At 33.7% G+C, this 16278-nt stretch overlaps 1 protein-coding gene across 1 annotated transcript in view; it reads left to right on the top strand.

Annotated features, from left to right (window-relative positions):
- The window catches only part of ERBB4 (erb-b2 receptor tyrosine kinase 4), a 280681-nt gene that overhangs the window by 221773 nt on the left and 42630 nt on the right, over positions 1–16278 (top strand). Inside the window, 3 exon segments of the mRNA XM_090288231.1 lie at positions 1964–2110; positions 4197–4294; positions 5626–5796. Of these exon segments, the coding sequence (XP_090144357.1) occupies positions 1964–2110; positions 4197–4294; positions 5626–5796 (416 nt within the window).

Here is a 16278-nt window from a genome sequence, read left to right as displayed (position 1 = left end):
TTTAGAAAGGTTATTTGTGTTAAACTAATTGTTGAGCTGAGCTACTTAGCATATGTCTGACTTTTTATAACTTAAGCTCATCCAGGTTAATCAGTAAGAATTCACACCTTTTCTAAGTATAAATACACCATATAAATTAGCATTTCTTACTAATTAAAAGCACATCTCCTATTTAAGTAAAAAGGTTGTGATGGATCTTAAAACATGGTAAGTTTTACTCAATTTTAAGCTTAGTCTTTATCTTTTCTTTTAATTTTTAAGAAAAATAAATAAATTATTCCATCACTAAAGATCTTACACCTCTTTTACAGAAAAGCATAAATTATTTTTTTAGAAATTAGATATTTCTATAAAGTGGTTGTCTCCCCCCACATGTATGCCATACAAGGTGTTAAAATTTCCATAAGGACCGCATGTATTCTACCTGGCTTAAAAATAGAAATTGTATGTTTGAGATTTAAACACATAAAGGAGCATTTTACACTTATTTGTCAAACTATAAGGATTAAATTTAAAAATAAATTTATCATCAAATATATATAATAAAGTTATATACTATGTGATATATATTAATATGTAGATAAGCATTTATGTATGATATAAATTTATATAATAGATGATATAGATACATTTATATATTATATTTATTATGATAGATTTATATATTATCATTTTGTCACTTTTTTCTACTTATGTTTTCTTGAATTAATGTGGCAATCTATTGCAGACAAATTTTGAATGACCTCAAAAAATAAAATTATATACTCACTTGAGGGTGGTTATAGCTTATTTCAAAGGTCTGTTAACTTACATGAATAAAATCAATGGAGAGGGCTTGCTAAGACAAACATAAAATTTTACTAAGAAGTTATACACCTGGGACATGACCTGCCTAGTTAGAAATTTATTATCAGATCACCCTGTGAGTTTACTTTCCATAGAACACTTTCTTTTCTTTCACGTAAGTGTTATGAGCTTAAAAAAGAGACTTCAGTTTGAATAAATAATTTATCAAAGATGGAGTTGAAGAGAAAACATAGCCCTAGTTAATAGATTTTACATAAAAAATTATCTGGATATATGCATCAATGAAACTTCACTTGGTAGTACTACTGTGCCCAGATAGCTATTTCTGAACTTATAGTTTTTAGCCTTAGGAAAACTGTACCTTTTTAATTATATAATTATTAAGTAATAATAAAGAAGAAATCTGTAATGTATATATTATTGCTCAAATTAAAATAATTATTATCAAAGCTTGCATGCTAATATTTCAAGTGTTTCTTTTACCAAGAATATCAATGTTCTAGTGATTCAAGAAAGTAATTTTATTATCTAAGAAAAAAAACTATTATTGATTCTTTTAAATTTTGTGATCCCCACTTTACATGTATTATATCTTATATAAGAATCACTCCTCACTCAGGTTCTCATATGTGCTAAAGAAGTGGATATGTTTTCCTTCTACTTGTCTTCTTTATGTTAGTTAAAAAGAGAGCCACAGATATTTACCGTAAAACAAGTTAATCACTCAGGAACCCCAGCATAGCCTTTATGGCTTTTAATAGCAAAGACGTCAATCTTGAATTTTGTCAATATCAGATTTTACCTGCAGTCATATTCACTTGGTACCAAATACACATGTATATAGTAAATAAACTGTTTTATAACCTCTAATGTGATGTAGTGAAACTTAACTTGGGTCAGCAAACATTAGCATTACTATCCACTCTGAATTGTCTCTGCTAGCCATTAAAAATTTTAAGGCAATAATAAGAGAATTTAACTTCCCACACAGATTTTGTTACTGGGCATCTCAAAATGGATAAAGGAATCAAAGAGTCTTAGGACTATTTCTGATTGCCCTATTGGGGGCATTCCTTTGCCACTGGTCTATTGCTGAGTTGAGTTGTTCAAATGATGTTGTGAGTATGCTTATGTGAGAATCTGATCTCCAATTTAGGAGTCACTATATGGGAGCTGATGACCTTTGGAGGGAAACCCTACGATGGAATTCCAACTCGAGAAATCCCCGATTTATTAGAGAAAGGAGAACGTTTGCCTCAGCCTCCTATCTGCACTATTGATGTTTACATGGTCATGGTCAAATGTAAGATTCCAAAATAATTTCATCATTGCCATCATCGTTCTTAGTAAAGTAGTAGCACAGATTAATATACCTGTGCAATGCTTCTGTATATTTAAAAATATAAAAGTTCAAAAATAATTATGAAAGTAGTGTGTTAACACCTTTGTTGTTATTATTGTTAAAATGAAGCCATATCATGCTCCTGTGCTATGAAGTCAAATTATGTTACTCTTACTCTTCTTATTCATTTCACTTTGATTCTTACCATTTCCATGACAATCAAATTGTCTTTCATAAAGAGATGTAATTAGTCATAATAATATTATTAATTTTTGTAGGAAAATGGCAGAGTAAATTAATTATCTATATATAAAGAAAGAAAGCTTGAAACTGATAGCTCAAAATGAATTGAGTAGAAATAGGTTTTTAGTCAACAGTAAATTAACAGGGCAGAGTAAGAAGTAGGGAGACATGAATCTATATTGAACTAAAAAGTTTTATGAATTTTTACTTTTTTCAATTTGATTATTTTGTTTACATCTAACTCGTATTGTTTTTCCTCCTTTTTTAATACCTCAGACACATGTTTTAGAAGCCTAGGCTCTTAAATTAAATAGAATTAGAAAAGTCTCTGGAGTTTCTGACTTAATTTAAGTGAGATTAACATTCAGCAATCTTTCTTGTGTAATCTGGGTTTTTCCCCTTTTGATTTACACAGGATTAGCAAAGAAACAAACTGGTGAAGGTGAATAAGCATCTTATTAATAAGAGACTTTGGACCCAGGTCTACCCAGATTTATATTCATGACATGTGTGATATATTCTGACAGTGAGGAAAGAAATAAAAAATGTGCTTTCCAGTTCAGGTCAACATGCCCTTTTCTCTAAGCATAGTTCAATTTACTCAATATTTAGTCAGAAAGAAACTGATTTCTCTCTGTGAAGTTAACCTTTTTTGGTTCCAATTGTTCTAGAAACACCTATCTTCTTTTTAGCACCTTCACATCAGAAACATTATAAAAATTTTTTTTTTCAGTGGGCGCATGTATAATATAGAGCATTTCAACCTTGTTAGGCAAGAACAAAATCAGGTGTAATTAATAATATATAAAGCAACACCCAAAGACTTCCCAACACAAGAATAAAAATGAACTTTTAGAGAAAAGAGAAATGAGCTTTATACCTTATTGGATCAAGCATTGATCAGCAGTCATCTATGGAAGAATGTTTAAAAAGATACACACATTATATAATTTAAACCTATAACTAGCATAAGGGATAATCTAGATATTTCACTTAGATATTCTAATGAAATTTAAAAAGATTATGAAGACATTTTCCTTAATAGGGAGTTTAACCTCACTTTTAAAAGTTTTAATACCTAAGAAAAAGGTCATTGGCAAGAAAATCAAGGAAAGCTTGGAGCTTTTATTCTTGTCATCTCGTCAGCTAAACAGCCTGGGGAGATAAAACCCACTTTATCGAGACTCCCAGCTAAATATTAATACGTACTTTGAAAATTGCTGAGAGTATTTTTATTCTGAAAAGGCTAGTACTAAAATAAGCTAATGATTATTGCTGAACAAACATTACCAATCACTTTGCATTAGTTATATTTTTCCCCAGCAGGAAAAAAGTACTAATAAAAAGTTGCTTCCAATCCTTTTTACCCCTTGTGCCAGAGTACCACATTGTAAACAAAGATTTTATTCCATGTCCCCACTGATACAAAATAATAAATTATATTCTAATCACCCTGTCAAATAAAAGTTTTAAAAGAGAATTCTCTCCATACCTAAGGGAAAAAGGTTTGAAATTCTGTAAGTTAATATAGTTAGCCTAGGTTATATTTTCTAGGAAGAAAACTTAATTTTAAGTTAGATCGAGAAAATAAAGTTTCTCTTATTCTACGGTATATTACACTTAATTATGAGTGTCAACGAACTGAGGTAGAACCTTTGCCTATTGGATTCTTTTTTTCATTAATTTCTTTGTTTTTCAGGTTATTATTATTAAAACAATATTTTAGCTTGTATTTTCATAAATTTCGCACCCAATTTTCTCTTAATTATAAATATAGTGACTGTCATGTTATGTGAATTTCTAGGTTGGATGATTGATGCTGACAGTAGACCTAAATTTAAGGAACTGGCTGCTGAATTTTCAAGGATGGCCCGAGACCCTCAGAGATATTTAGTTATTCAGGTTAGTACACTTGACTTAGATTTTTAAGAATTTCTCAATGTCAAACTCACTACAAAATATGAATAATATCTGGATTTTGGAACTGTGAAAATCACCATTCACCAATATATTAACTAAGCAGAATACCATGTGAAATGATTTATGGAAAAGAGCCTTTTACCTGATGTCAGAACATTTCTAAGAACCTTCCCTTAGTAGTCAAGTGCCTCTGCTATTAATAAGTATGACTAGCCACATACATGAAAAGCCTTTATCCTCAGACTAGCCTTATGTGGAAGTCATGGTCATTATTATAATCTTCCATTTTTAGAACAAAAAGAAGATGGATTTTATTTTAACCTTGCCCATGATTAAAGACAATGAATTAAAAGTTTCAATATATTGATATTTCATTTTATAAAAAAATATTTTAAATATGTTTTGTTTTGTTTTGGGGATATGCAGTATCTAAGCATAACTCAAATTCAAATGAACTGTTATACATGACATAACAGGCCAAAGACTTTTTAAAACTAGAAAAAAAAATGGGTTGAATAATTTAAAAATCATAACATATTTCTCTATGTTGATTTTTAACTAAACCATAAACAAATAGACCTTGACTTACACTCAGTAAAACAAGGTAGTGTTTATCTTCATATCTGTAGTGTGAAATGAAGATACAAGATAATGATTTCCAATGATTTATCTCAAATTAACTTTTATAAACAAACTGGTTACCAAAAATATTACATAACTTTGAGAAATATTTATATATAACATGCTATATATATATGAAAAAGATGAGGTAAGAAAGAGTAAAACAAGTTGTCTGCCCTGCTCCTATTTATGCTATGTGCCACTTGTGCTGTGATTTTTGGGGTGCTGCCACTTCAACAGTGTTATGTTATAAGAACAAATCATAGAGCCCATCTACCCTGATAACTCTCTGCTATCTCACAGACCCCTCCAAAAAAAATAAATATTTATAAATCAATTTCCCTTTATTATGTATGCTTAAAGTCAAACCCCAAACTCTATGTTGGTAATAAAACCTACCATTATTCTCAGATCTGAAATGAATTTACCTCCCTCAAAACATAGCGTTCTGCTTTATTTACCTCTAATGGCATTTATCATATTGTTTTTACATTAAATTTATTTTACCTTCACATATTTGAGCATATTATAGGCTTCTTTATGGCTGGCAGTTGTACTAAAGAATTATTTCTTAACTGAGTGCATGAATTTTCAAACATGTGTTTTGATATTATATAAATTTACTGCAAAGTCCACATATTTAAGATAAAGGGAAGAGTCAATTTTTGTGTTTCCAATGGACAATCCTTTAGGGTGATGATCGTATGAAGCTTCCCAGTCCAAATGACAGCAAGTTCTTTCAGAATCTTTTGGATGAAGAAGATTTAGAAGATATGATGGATGCTGAAGAATACCTGGTCCCTCAAGCTTTCAACATCCCACCTCCCATCTATACTTCCAGAGCAAGAATTGACTCAAATAGGGTAAGTAGTAATTATTTACCAAATAACGTATTATTACTCAGAAATAAAATTATATCATTATATTTAAGGGCTAAAATCACAAAACAACTATATAGCTCAAATCAGTGAGATTGCTAGCTTAAAAATATACCATATAGCATACCAACAAAAGATATGCCAAACTTCCCATAAATGGTTGATTTTGGAAGAAAAGCAAAGGCAGTGTAATATTCACTCTGAAACATTTTTAAGATTTCAAAAGGAGAAATGTTTTCTTTATCTTATGTAAGTTAAAATAAATCTTAATTTAAAAAATCTAAAACCAATTCAAATGAATATGAAATTGCACAATTAAATAAATGAAATTACTTATCAAGTAGAATTTCTATTTTTTTTCTTAATAAGATGATATGACTTATTCGATAAGTGTTAATAGCATTACAACTCTCTTTTACTCAAGAGACATTATTTTGTCAAGTTGCAGCAAAAACAGAAAGTGGTACAATCCTTTGAATGTAATTAATTATATTAAGAGGACTGCTGAATCATTTGAAGATGTAGATTTGTGTTTTGAAAGAAGCTTCCAAAAAGAATTTACATTCCATTAATTGTATTAAGCCCACTTTATATTAATACCATCTCTCTCTGAAAACTGCCAATCAGTGTATTCATTTATTTGCTTATTTAAAAAATTCATTCATAATTCATTCAGCATGTATTGAGTATCTCTGCCTGTGAGACATTATTAGACCCTAGAGATTTAAAGAATTTTGATATACCTCTTGCCTTCAAGAGTGCCCAGGTAACTGAAAGGGTCACACAGATATAGAGACAGAGTACAGCATGATGACTGTTATTATCAAGAATCAGCCATTGTGGAGCATGGGGAAAGTAAAATAATGCCTGGATTCATTTTTTTTTTCATTGATAAAGCATAAGCATATTGCTTAAATTTTTTTCTAAAGAGCCAGTCTTTTCTCTTAGTCTCCTACTCCATTTAAGAACATTATAGCTTGTAGAACAAGCAGCATCCTATTTGTCATGGATGTGGGCACAATAAAATGGTCCACTTGCTGATCTTCTCTAAAATAAAGGTATTTGCTTTATTTCAGATGGACAGCAAAAATAATATAATAATGCCTAGTGTTTCCTATGTGTCAACACACACGTATCATTCCCTAAACCTTAATCCTTACAAGAACCCCATGAAGTTCTATTATTATCATTCTCATCTTAAAATGAGGAAACTTGTCATGAAGTGAAGTGATTTGACTAGCGTCACGCCGTGAACCAGTGTAAGAGCAGGGTTCTAATGCATGCAGTCTGTCTCTACTGTGCACACTATTGCTTCAGGGTTATCAGACTGTGTTATTTTCATGATATGGTTGCTTTTCTTGACATCATTTGTAGCATGTTGTTTGGGAAATTTATCAAGTGATTTGCTTATAAAATGCATCCCCAGCCTGCCCCATACTTTTTGCGCATCAACCGCCATTTAGAATGTCTGGTATAGAAAGAAGCAAAGAAGGAGATCTCAATGAATTTTTCTCTTCTGTGAAAAATATGTATTACATTCCAGTGTGGAGGAAATATGACTAAAAGATTAAAAAATTAAATCAGCTGACAAATATTAACCATCTTTTGTTTATGGGAAGGAGCAGTCTCTATGGTATATGAAAGTGGCATTTTTCTTTTCCTCTATACACTTATAAAAAGGCCAGATCATACCTTTGGCATTTATAATTGTATGTGACAAATCTATAGCTTTTTATTAAAAGAGGGACATTTCAAGAAAATTGTTTTCCCTCCTTAACATGAAATGCTACAAAGTCCAAAAGCTTGAATCTTTCTCTTCTGATAAGAATTCTGAAATTCCAACTTTCTGATCATTTAATTTATGCTCAATGCAAGGATTTTTAAATAAATATTTGAATTACCTAAATGGAATTAGTGAGACAAAACAGAAGCCATGTAGGAATTATTTGGCCTTTAGCCGTCTTTTTTTATCGCACATTATTATTTAAACAAAGTTAACTGTAGAATAGAATTCTTTTTATGTTTTCTGGTGTTTTTAAAGACACTGTGCTTAAATATCACTTTTATTTTTGGCATTAAAAAGCTTTACTAGTCATCTATGTTATCCTTTTTTAAAAATTCTGGCTCTGTGTAATTAGAATGGTAATTTCTAATATGTGCAAATGCTTCCAACCCCTTTATTTCCATAAAGCTACATTATGTTAATGTTACAAGTAGAAAAGAAGTTACTTCAATTTTAGCTTCTGTGGGCAACTTATGTGGTAAAGGAACTTCTTAAAGTGAACTTTAATTAAATGTTTCTTAAGAATATTCATTGGACTTTGACATAAAAAAATAATACAATTTTTAAAAGTATACTGTTCACTAGCAGGGATGTGTTAGGTAATGTTCTGAATAAATGTATGACTGCTTCCTCATTTATAAAATAAACACAATAGTATTTATTTAATATGATTTTTAGGCAATTGATTTTTAAAAATTGCAGAGTATCTGAAGTGCCAGGCAAATAAACACTCATTACTCTCTTTTTTTTGAATCACTCAGAGATATTTGGCTGAAGACCAACCAACCAAGTAAGAAAAGATATCTCTATGTATTCAGAGCTTGCTAAAGCAAAGGCATCAGCTACCATCACTTGTGTTTTGGCTGAAATTCAAAGGCAGACAGAGGAGTGAGGAAACTTTATAGGAGAAATGTGAAGGCTTTGAGGAAGTCCTGATTGGAGGCTGTAAGCAGGCATCCTATGTGATTGGTTAGGGATACATATTTGACTCTCTCTGATTGGTCCTAAGTTGAAAGTGGAGAAAAAATTAAGTTATTAAACAAGTCCTGGCCATTTTTGGCCAACTGTTACCACAGTTTTTGTTTAGCTCCCTTAATTGCTACTAGAGATAGTAATCTGGATTCTAACAAGTCTGACATAGACAACTAGCATCCTGGGCTGTGTATAGTACATAGAGTTTCATAGGAAGGTTGCTGCAAGTTGTGGGTTAGACCTCTATTTTTATATATACCTCTATTTTAGGTTCTATTACTGCCTTTCTTCTCTCTTGATATTTAAATACATTCTGCCCAAAAATTAGCTCTCTAATTCTTTCTACTTTAACCAGACACTTAATGTATATCTCTATTTCCTCGGGTTACTTTTCTAAAAGTAACCTTATACAAGGAATCCATGATGGGTGGAGGAGTAAGTGGAAGCTATGCTAACATTTTCCCAGGACTAATCTGGAATTATAACTAAATCGTAGAGAAATCATCCTGCATAACCAACTGCACACTAGCTGGAGAGAAGTCTTAGAAGTAAGGACAAACAGAGGAAACTACTTCCCCACAATGTGACTGGGAGGGATTGTGAAGGAGGTATGAGAGGGCTGGCTGGGCTCCTACAGGCAGCCCCTGAAATGCTGGAGGGATATTCAGCATCTAGGGGGTTCTGCCTGAGAAGTGTGAAGTCTAAACCCCAAGCTGGGCTCCCCAGCCTCCAGCACCAGAGCCAGGAAAGGAACCCAGATAACATCCAACTGTGAAAAGCAGTAGAGTTCCTGTCTACCAGTTAGATAGAGCTGGAGATGTATAGAGGGCCTCTTAAATAGCCAATGCACAAAATTTCATTTGCAGCCACTTACCCTGGGCTATAGCAGAGGAAAGGCAGAGTGAACTAGAGATGCTTGAGTGAGAAAAATCTGAGGTTGGTGGCTCTGAGGCTAGAACTGAAGGAACAGCCATCAGGATCCCTGTGCTGAGTCATCTCCTATACTGCAGAGACCATCATTCTCCAGTAGAGCACTCCCTCCAAATGACATCAGCCTGAGGGAAAGCAATAACCTCACCCACAGGAATTACTCTGCTCTACCCTGTGTAGTTTAAATCAGGCTACTGAGTATAGCTTGAGGTTATATCATTGATTAGTTTGACAACTAATGTGGATCTCTAAGAGCTCTGAGACTTTAGCTGACCCTCCTTCAGGCCTGGTACTGGTAAAAGCCAATGTTGGTGCATAGCCTGGTTCTTTCAGCATGCAAATATGCCCATCAGATGGAGCCACACACTGTGGATCGCTGATAGCTCCCAACAGGTGCCCCAGGGCCAGTCACCGGCAGCATCTGACAAAGGCCTACACCAAAGTCTTTGCAGATCTACCCAGTACATAGAAACAAACACAAAGAAGCAGCCAAAATGGAAAGAAAGAAACAGACCCCAAATGAAAGAACAAGAGAATCCTCCAGAAGACCTAGATGAAATAAAGACACACAATTTATCAGATAGAAAGTTTAGAGTAATGATTATAAGATAATTCAGTAGCATGAAAAAAGACATAGAAAACATAAAAAGGACCAGTCAGAAGTAAAGAATGCAATATATGAAATGAATAATACACTGGAAATAATGAACAGTAGATTAGATGAAGCAGAGGATCAAATCAATAATTTGGAAGACAAGGAGTTTTTAACATTAAATCAGTACTGTGAAAAATGTTAAGAAGAAAGAAAGAGAAAAAAAATCTTAACAATAAAATGGCACTAAATATATATCTATCAATGATCACTTTAAATGTAAATGGCTTAACTGTTACAACCGTAAGGCACAGGGTAACTGAATGGATAAGAAAACAAAACCCATATATATGCTGCCTCCAAAAGAGACATCTCAGATTGAAAGATACACACAGACTAAAAGTAAAGAGATGGGAAAGATATTTCATGCAAATTGAAAGGAAATAAAAGCTAAGGTAGAAGTATTTCTATCCAACAGAATAGACTTTAAAGCCAAAGCTATAGTAAGAGACAAAGGACACTACATAATGATAAAGGGAACAATCCAACAAGAGGATATGACTCTAGTAAACATTTACCCACCCAACATAGGAGCACCTAAATATGTGAAGCAAATCTTGATGGACATGAAGGGAGAGATCGACAGAAATACAGACATAGTTGGGGACTTTAACACCTATAAAAAACAAGAACATTTTATCTTTTGCATCAGTATGGATGGACTTAGAGAACATGTGCTAAGTGAAATAAGCCAGTGAAAAGGAGACAAATACCATATAATCTTACTCATATGCAGATTCTAATGAACAAAGTGAACTAACAAGGAAAATAGAGAAGGACTCATAGATGGAGAGCGGATGACAGCTAAGGGAGGAGAGGGTAGGGGGTGGAGGGACCAAGCAAAAAGGAAAAAGGATTTTGAACATGGACAACAGTGTGTTGATTGCAGGGAGGAGGGAGCTATAAGGGGGCTAAATGGTAATGGAAAAACAAAAAAAAAAAAGGAGAAAAAAATAAAATAAAAAATGAAGGAATACATATATACATACATATATATAGACATATATACATTTTGCCCAACATTTCACCTAAATGTTCAATGCAGTTTTTAAATGTCTGCATAAATTTATGTTTGGTTAATGTGGATATGTTTTTGGTTTTTTTTTAGTTACCTAGATGTGTGTTTGTTTGATACAATGAATTGTACATTAAATGCAACAGCAATGAATATGTAATAAGTCAATGTGGTTAGAGATATTTTAGCTTTAATAATATTAGCAAGTTTAATGCAAAGGCTTCAATGCACTTTTATAGAAAATGACATGATCTCAATTGTTACAGAATCATTTAGTCATTTGTGATGAGTAGTTTTAAAGATTAAGTGTCCCGCCTCTTTCAAAACATATCAGCTAACTCCCAATTATCCCAGCAAGCACAAGACAGAGGGATTGTACAATAGCTGCTGCAGCTTGGTGGAGCTGGATACCCACACTAGATTTATCATTACAAAATAAACTTTCTCCAATTTTTTGACCTGTTAAGAAATAACTATATTAAAAGAATTATACTGCCCCTTCCCTCTTTTTGCCCTCTCTGTCCTAGGAAAGGTGCAAATATGACTAAATATAGTCAGAGGAGTTAAAGGAGGAAGAAAATAAGAGTTTGGTACCTCGAAATTTTAATCAGTTTCTATATAATTGAGTGTAGGATGAATATTTGACTTTCAAAAAATGTGACTTCTGTATATACTTTATTTTGTACTACTATCACATTGCCTTCAGATAAGTTTCACAACTTTGATAAATATATTTTAGTGAGGTTATTATACATACATTGTAATTATCTTTGATATCTGTACTAATTCATTATTTAAAAAAACAGTAATAAAACTTAGGTGCCCCCTATATCATTTATAATATTGTGCTATATGTGTTTCTAATAATGTATAAACTAGTAGAAATTTAAGCAAAATGACAATGGAGAGCCAATGATGTCATTCTCAATAATGACATTTAGAAATATGAGAATTTCAAGTAGGTGTTTCTTTGCAGTTCAATAAATCAAAACCATGACCTTTTATTTTATGAAATTATAAAAAGCATAGTAATAATATCAGCCAAAGCTTATTGAGTATTTACTATAACCCAGGTACTATGCTAAGTGCTTTGAATTAACTATTTCACAAAGGCCTATGAAGTAGGAACTGATATTTGTCTGATTTTAAGAGTTAAGAAAATTGAGCTGTGAAGAGTTTAGGTAACTTACAAATGAGAAAAAGCAGAGCTGGAGCATCCACCTTTCAACAGCTCCACATGAAATCCATATTCTTAAAAGGACAGTTTTCTATTAAACTCCTTGCTAGTTATGGAATAAACACTTTGATTTAATGGTAATTAGATAAAAGAAACTAAATTAAATTTCAGAAATTTCACATTCTAGAACTAATGCTTTTATACTTCAGTCTTGATCGTATCTCATTTAATCAGACTCAGTTTTTTTCATTTCAATGGTGAGAAGATTGAACTATATTACCTATATTTATTCTAATGTTAAAAATAAATTATAGAATGACTTATTAATATGGATTACTGTATATTTTATATATTTACATTATACTTTCTGATGACAGAGAAGGAAAACTCTGACTCCAAAAAACCTCCGCTGCCTTGCGGCATACCTCTTCAGGGGAAAGGCTAAGGGAGTAAACCCCGACAGAAAATCCGGAGCCGGAGTCCCTAAGGTGGTTTGACGTTGTAGTCAACACCGGCAACTCCTGCGGCGCACCTGAAGCCAAGCTGTATTGACTCCGTCTTTCCCTTGGACCCTTCAGCTGCGAAGAGAGGGGGGGTCTGCTGCATGGGCAACAGCAGACCCTCCATATCACCCTGCCCAGGCTCTGTAGCTTCAGCTTCACTGGAGAGGACACTCCAGCGTCATCGCAAGATGTCGATTCAACACGAGAGGAGACAGATACCGTGTCACTCCCGAGTTGGACTGCACAGCCATTCTCGGCGGTGCAGATAGACTCTTAAGAAGCTACACCATCATCTCTCGAGACGGACGGTTGCCGACGACGACTTTCTGATGAAGAATATTTAATTGGAAAATGACCAAAAGTATTTGGGGTTACCTCTGTATACACTTTTTATTTTCTTATGTGATTGAATATAGAGAGTAAAACCTAAGGGCATAGTTAAGGAAGCATCTCATAGCTAAATGAAACAGTGGGAGAATTTTGTGATGATATTACAAGGTTACTCTGGTTGAAATTTACCAACGATCAATATCAGTTCTAACAAGAGCTGCTGCTTGATGATAAATGATTGTAGACTCATGATATTGGTTTTATATTTCTTCCAAAATACGTCAAGGATTCCTACAAAATATCCTCGGTATGATGCTTGGGATTATTTTTTAAATATCTATTAATCCCAGAGAAGAAGTTCTTTTTATTAAGACACTCTATATCACCAGGTATTTTTTGTCACATTATATTTCTTGTGTATAATGTTTTAAATTTTGAATTTATTATCGTCGGCAGCCGTCCGTCTCGAGAGACGATGGTGTAGCTTCTTAAGAGTCTATCTGCACCGCCGAGAATGGCTGTGCAGTCCGACTCGGAAGTGACATGGTATCTGTCTCCTCCCGTGTTGAATCGACATCTTGCGATGATGCTGAAGCTACAGAGCCTGGGCAGGGTGATATGGAGGGTCTGCTGTTGCCCATGCAGCAGACCCCCCCTCTCTTCGCAGCTGAAGGGTCCAAGGGAAAGACGGAGTCAATACAGCTTGGCTTCAGGTGCGCCGCAGGAGTTGCCGGTGTTGACTACAACGTCAAACCGCCTTAGGGACTCTGGCTCCGGATTTTCTGTCGGGGTTTACTCCCTTAGCCTTTCCCCTGAAGAGGTATGCCGCAAGGCAGCGGAGGTTTTTTGGAGTCAGAGTTTTCCTTCTCTGATGTGCCCTGACTGGAAGATCGAACCAGCGACACTTAGCTCGCAGGCCGACGCTCAATCCACTGAGCTAAACCAGCCAGGGCAAGAATTTATTATAATGAAAGATTAAATGGGTAAGTGTATTGGATGTTTTTAATGGGCTAGACTGTGTTGTTGGGCATGAAGGTAGAGTTTCAAGACAAAGATTTCTTCCCCTGAAGAATTTATATTCTAGCTGAGGAGATAATATTCTAAGAGCAGTATGCCAGATATTATAGAAAAAAGACAAAGGAAATCAAATAAGCTGATGAAGCTATAGAAATTTATTTTAGCTGTATTATTATTGCAAGATAAAGATCTAGCTTGAAACAAAGGTAGTGTGTCTTTGATTCAAAGCCTTAAAACTATGCTAATAGTACCTATTATCTATTGGAAACCCTGTATTGAAATGTTAATATTCCTATACTGTCCATACTTGAGAACTCTTTTAAGTTATCTTAAGAGGTAGGATGGGCCTTCTTTTAATATTTTTTTTTTTTGTTTCTGGTCAGTGTTATGAAGGCTTGAAATGTGGTTTTGAAATATCTTGCTTCTCATTAAAATAATCCAATTAAAAATAAAATGCCTTTTGGCTTTATTGAAAAACAACTCTGAAGTTTCTAACTTTGGTTTCTTGTGCCATGACACTAATTCAGGCCCTCATCACTTCATAGGAATACTACAATGTGTCCTTGACATCCACTGTTTTTGAAAATGTGCTCAATTTCTAAATATATTGTTCACACTGTACCAGCTGAAGAGCACCTGATCAGTTATCACACTACGTCCTTTTATATATTTTGTCCTCATCTGTTTTGAGTATACCTACCATTTTCATTAGTGGGATAAACTTGAATGGTGTATGTTTTATTAGATCTCTCTTTATATGATGTATAATTCTATTGTCACAAACAGTTGAAGGATTTTTGAACACATATCCTAGAAAATGCTTGGGTCATTCCAGTTGACCAGTCACTGCAATTTATTTTCTGCTCCTCTCTGATTCACACACATAAAATTACCCAGAGCAGCAAGCATTATTTCAACACTGATCTCTTTCAAATTATAGATACATTGGTGCTTTCTGTTTTAGATTGAAGGTGTGGGTGGTTAGTTGATTCATTTTAACAAAGAGCTGTCTCTGCTCATACATTATGGATTTGTCTCTTTTTTGCTAAATAAGAGCATAGTGTCAAATTGCATTTGTGCATTCTTCCCAGTTTTGGGAAATTACAGAGATATGAAAAATAGTTCTGATCTCTCTAATTTTTCACTAATTTGAGAGTATCTCTCACCCTCTCAAATGATTAGTTTAATATAGAAAAGTATCAGGGTCTTTTTGAACAATGTTTTCTCTACCAGTGACTTTCTTAAAAATTGCCTACTAGTCTTCGCAAGCTTTGCTTTTTTCTAACAATGTATTTTTTACCCAACACTAGTATTATTATTTAATTTTCCCTGACTCCCTAAAGGTTTTCATTAAGTTTTGGCCACGACATCTTTTTAAACATAATGATAGACCCTCTATAGTACCAATGGATTCTTCAGTTAACCCTATGTTTAAAAATTATAAACAAAATCAAACTATTCATTAATAAGTAAGAAAGAGATAATTTTCAAACTTTTTGTTTTTCAAATTGTAGCTTGAGATATCATAAAAATCTCTTGTAGCAGATTTAGATTTTGTGAAGTACTTCCTTGTTGTAGTATATTATGATTTCCTCTGAAGTTGTTTTTTATTCTTTAGACAATCTGCCTTTTCTGTTGGAAAATGACCGCCCATATTCCCTTTAACATGTTTCCTTATGTATTCTTTCCCTCTTCAGTCTATAAACAAAGTCTAGCCTTCAATATATTTAAAACTTATTACTAATACCTATCAATGCATACTTGCACATGTGACAGAGGTGGACTGTTTCTTACAGCGTGGTAAATCAGTGCCCCCACACACCCACCTCATTCCAGGCTGAAGTGGCAAAAAGATATTTAGGACTTCCCATCTTCAAAGTTGATGAAACAGAAGAGGTTGGCAGGAAACACATGCACACACACACACACACACACACAAAGTTATTTCCTATACATAAAGTCCCACTCTCCCACTTACACACTGACACTGGGCTCTCCTGACCATACTGACAATATAATATTTTTTCCTCTCTCCTGCTACTTCCTTTTCCTTTCTTTCCCCTAGCATGTATGTCCTTCTCTGGATAC

The sequence above is a fragment of the Furipterus horrens genome, unplaced genomic scaffold (genome assembly GCF_987537825.1).
Source record: "Furipterus horrens unplaced genomic scaffold, mFurHor1.1.pri manual_scaffold_1, whole genome shotgun sequence".
In the NCBI taxonomy this organism is placed as follows: Eukaryota; Metazoa; Chordata; class Mammalia; order Chiroptera; family Furipteridae; genus Furipterus; species Furipterus horrens.
The sequence above is the reverse complement of the archived record's forward strand: the minus strand, read 5'-3'. Positions and strand labels throughout refer to the sequence as shown.